Source organism: Sinocyclocheilus anshuiensis, unplaced genomic scaffold, assembly GCF_001515605.1.
Source record: "Sinocyclocheilus anshuiensis isolate Anshui unplaced genomic scaffold, SAMN03320099.WGS_v1.1 scaffold776, whole genome shotgun sequence".
Taxonomy (NCBI): domain Eukaryota; kingdom Metazoa; phylum Chordata; class Actinopteri; order Cypriniformes; family Cyprinidae; genus Sinocyclocheilus; species Sinocyclocheilus anshuiensis.
The window spans coordinates 299,825-304,146 of NW_015555808.1; the positions used below are offsets into that span (position 1 = coordinate 299,825).

A 4,322-nucleotide genomic window follows, 5' to 3' on the forward strand; every position below is an offset into this window, starting at 1 on the left:
GCCAGACAAATCGGAATATTTGGGTTGAACTGTTCTGGAACAGTGTTGTAAATAGAACTTAACCACTGATTTCTAGTCATGTCCTCTTTTGGAAGGCCAAACAAGGTAGTTTCACACGGCGGGCTAGAGTAAGCGGAGGCCGGCTTGAGTGAGCGGCAGCGGGCGGGCTTGAGAACGGCGCGGCCGGCGGATTCGACGAAGGAGCGGCCGGCGGGCTTGTGGCAACCACAGGTGGCGTTATGCAAATCTTCCCACATCGTGACGTAGACATGTGGGGGCGTGTTAGAATGAGCCGTTTTAGGTAGGTGTGGTTGACTCTTAACTTTTATAAAGAATGTATATAAGATCTTCTTTATGCACCAAGAGCTTGTAACACTTCAAAGAGAAAGGAAAAATTGAAATCGCATCATATGACCCCTTTAAAACATGATTGATTGATAATGCTTAAAGAAGAACTTATTTTGACAAACACAGAATATTGGCATTCAGCGGTGTGAGCTTTATGCCCTTCCCCTGGAACCTCTTACCTGTCTTTTGGAGTGCTCACTAATCTCACCTGGCATATCGTGAGCACTCTTGATAAGTGTCCTCGCAATGTGGTAGTAGTAAACAGAGATAATGCTCAAAGGGATGAGGAAGTAGACAAGGAATATCATAATGGAGTGAATCTTGGGATGCATCTCATTGGAGAGTGGATACGGCACACAAGCAGTGAATGTCATGTTCTTGTCTGGCATATGAACCACCTGCGAGAAGACCGCCTCAGGGATAGCCAGCAGCACTGAGACAACCCATATAGTGATAGCCTTCAAGCAGGTCCAGAACACTGCGCTGGAGGTCTGGATGTCCATGGGATTCACAATAGCTTTGTGTCTAAGAGAAACATATGTGAAGAATTGTCAGCACAAAGATTGCTGTGCCTTTCATCCAGGTTGAGAGAAAATTGCTTTGTTTATCAACAATTTATCATTGCTTGAGGGAAAACAACACTGTGAGCTCTTATCTGAAGTCAGATTTGATTCTCTGCTGAGCTTTATGGTTAGTCCACACCAGAATGTGTGCCTGTTTATACTTGACCCATTATTATTAAAACAGCGGTTTTGAGATTATGCGTTTTAAGTGTTACAACTCAGTATCTTATTCAGTTTCATTCCACGTTGTTAAAATTACTGCTGTCGTCATACAGGGATACATTTCTCTTATTGGATAAGCTTATTATGTGACAGTCTTTGAAGAATTTGACTACTCTGTCAGCACAGTCATAATTGGAAATTACACACTCTGAAAATTTGCATTAATGTTTATTTATTTATTTAAACAAACAGCAGTATTTCCAAGGGTTGTTGCACTTTTAAATGATCGTTTTCAAGCGATAAGAATAATTTAATTGTTCTTGGGGACTAACTAACAGTTGTTGTTGTTTTTTTTGTTTTGTTTTTTACTTTGGCACTACAGATTTTTGGAATTATAAATTCAGAATATTACAGTGTGAAATCAGTGTTGAATATTTTTGAAATGTATTATATGTTTATATAAATATTTTTAAATATATTTTTGTATATTTTATTTTAAATATTTTTGAAACTATATATATTTACAATAAGCTTTGTGCTGTACATATATTAATGTAACAAATTTATATATATGTATATATATATATATATATATGTTACTTCTCTATACTTGAACCTAAACAACCTTTACACTGGGGATCAGCAGTAAGTCTAAAACTACATGGTCAAAGTCATAAATGATTCATCTCTAGGTAAATGTTTTTTCCTGAAAGAAAAGCTGTATAGGAAATACGATAGTTCCTGTGCACATCTTTCCGATATTCTGCTGGAGCTGCAAAGCCTACAGACAGAATGCAAAAAAACCAATAGAGGAAATTCATGGTGGAAAATCGGTTGCTTTTGTTCCAAGGAAATTGTCTATTTTCTCATATTGACAAACCGGCACGTTTTGATCTATTCGACAGTGTCCTTTAGACATTCTGCTGCCATCATCTCTAAAGTAAATGGAAATCTCATATGACAGCATCCTTGCCCTGACTGCTCTCCTCTACCAGGTTTCACTGCCCCGGGCTTGCTTTTTCCTCTCTCAATGAAAACAGACTGCCCTGCCTGAGGCATGAGTTAGCTGGGGAGCGCCACGATCACAGCTTGATTTCTAAACAAGTCCCAACTGAAAATACAGTATGAACTGACTGACATGCAAATGAACTTGATTGTATTTCATGCATGACAGTGAGTATTGAATAAGTTCTAATCAGATTAAGTCTTCAAAACAATCGTTTGGGTGATGTTAGAAATCGTCAATGCACTTGTCGTCCTTCCTCAAATCTATAATTTTAGACTTCATTCCTTTGGCCAGGTAATTCATTATCACAAGTAGCTGCACATTGACTACATTTTGCATCACGATTGTCGTTTTGGGGAACAGAACTGTTAATGCAGCCTACAAATCAATAGCAATAAATGAGAACTGCTTGGACCCCAGGGTGGTGGCATAATCACTGTGACACAAATTAACTTTCAGGTGCTCCAAACAACAAACAGACAGAGCAACAAATCAGACTAGGAAAGGTCATCACCTTTAGCCGGGGCCCCCAAGCACTGACACAACAATGAAGTTTAAACACAGAGTATGTGAAACAGAGGGGACATTTGTCATCTTCACCACGGATCCTGAGCTACATTTTTAATGCTCTTAATTTCCAGTAATGCGGCCAGAAATGAGCTTGTCAATTAATAGAACTATATATTAGGGTGTCAAATATCATTTAGGATTTGAAGCACTGTAATCTACTAATGTAATCTTTGAATTCTAAAGATATTCCTACTTTCAGTTGCCGTTTATGGGAAGAAATATTAGGGAATTATGATCCCAATGTATGTGGAGATTTTCTTGAATAAACAATAATTTTTTACTAGGCTTTAGCCCAAACACTCATCTCTTGGCTGTAATGATACCTCTGTTATTGACAACAGCCTTGGTCCAATTTGGTTATGAAAACGCTGCATTTCTATAATAAAATTCACTGCAGTGAGAGTAAATCAGAATAATAATGTCAGGGGTACGCTGTATAGATGACTTCCGGCCTTCAAAACAATATTTATGTGTACAGAAAATATAAAAAAACAAACTACATAATAAATCTTTCATGATCTGTCCAAATCTGTGCTCTGTGCTCACCTAACCCCATCACTCTGTGTAATGTCAGAGAAATTAAGAAATTTGTTGTTGAGAAATATATCTGAGCCATGAATCAAATGTAATACAGAGTTCCTGCAGGCTGTTTGCCAAATGCTGTATGATATCTACATCATCACGATTAATTCCTCTGTAAATCAAAGTAATTTGCATTTGCCCTCAGCTACAGGTGCTTAATAAGGAATTCTACACTGTTTAATAACTTAAAGCAGTAAATAGAGATATTTTTTATTCAAAATAGTTTGAATATATATATATATATATATATATATATATATATATATAGTAGTGAGTGTGGCAGTGTTTTTTGCCTTACCTGTCCGCGCTCAGTGCCGTGAGAGTGAACACGGAGACTCCGACCGAGGTGAGCTGGATCACCGGGATCATCTTACAAGCAACCGTTCCAAAAATCCACTCCTCATAGAAATACCTGAACGCGTCCACTGGTACACAAGTGACCAAAAGCAAAAGATCTCCCACGGCCAGGCTGGAGATGAAAATGTTTGGTACACTTCGCATCGCGCTGGTAGTGATGAATATTTTCACAAGAGTAATGTTACCCAGTAAACCAACGGTTATGATAAGTATGTAGACCGACGGGATAACGCATTGAATGATGAAATGCACCGTTTCCCCTCCATCTGATGTCCAGTCATCTGTGAAGTTCTCATAAACTGAGGTATCCTCAGAGAAAGTGTGATCCATATTTTGTTTTAGTGGTTAGAACGCAGAGGAGTTGAAAGGGCTTCCAGTTGGTGAGAGAGAGATAGAGAGGTGCTGTCCGCCAAACTTAGTGCTGAAATGAGCGATGTCTTCAGCCACGTCCCTAAAAGTTGACTGGCTTCTTTGACAGACAGGAACAAGTAAAGGGGGAGCCTGTGGCAAACAATTTTAACATTTAACCCTTTAGACAAACTATTATGTATTGATTTTAATAACACGTATTTTAGAATACTAGTAAAAATCCAAAAGTGAATAGTATTGTTTTAAATTTCTCGTTTTCTCATTCACAAAGACGCTGGATAATGACACTATTCTGTAGCTGCTTTTTAGATCTTGCAACATCTACACTTTTATCCAACTGAATTGAATCGACATTGAATTGACTC

The 4,322-nt window shown here is 38.2% G+C and overlaps 1 protein-coding gene across 1 annotated transcript in view; it reads right to left on the minus strand.

Annotated features, from left to right (window-relative positions):
* The window catches only part of LOC107675069 (neuromedin-B receptor-like), a 10,500-nt gene extending 6,582 nt beyond the window's left edge, over nucleotides 1-3,918 (minus strand). Inside the window, exons 1-2 of the mRNA XM_016469267.1 lie at nucleotides 3,530-3,918; nucleotides 528-873 (exon numbers count right to left, since the gene is read on the minus strand). Coding sequence (XP_016324753.1) covers nucleotides 528-873; nucleotides 3,530-3,918 — 735 coding nt within the window. The remainder of the gene's footprint in view (nucleotides 1-527; nucleotides 874-3,529) is intronic.
* Nucleotides 3,919-4,322: the final 404 nt, after the last annotated feature.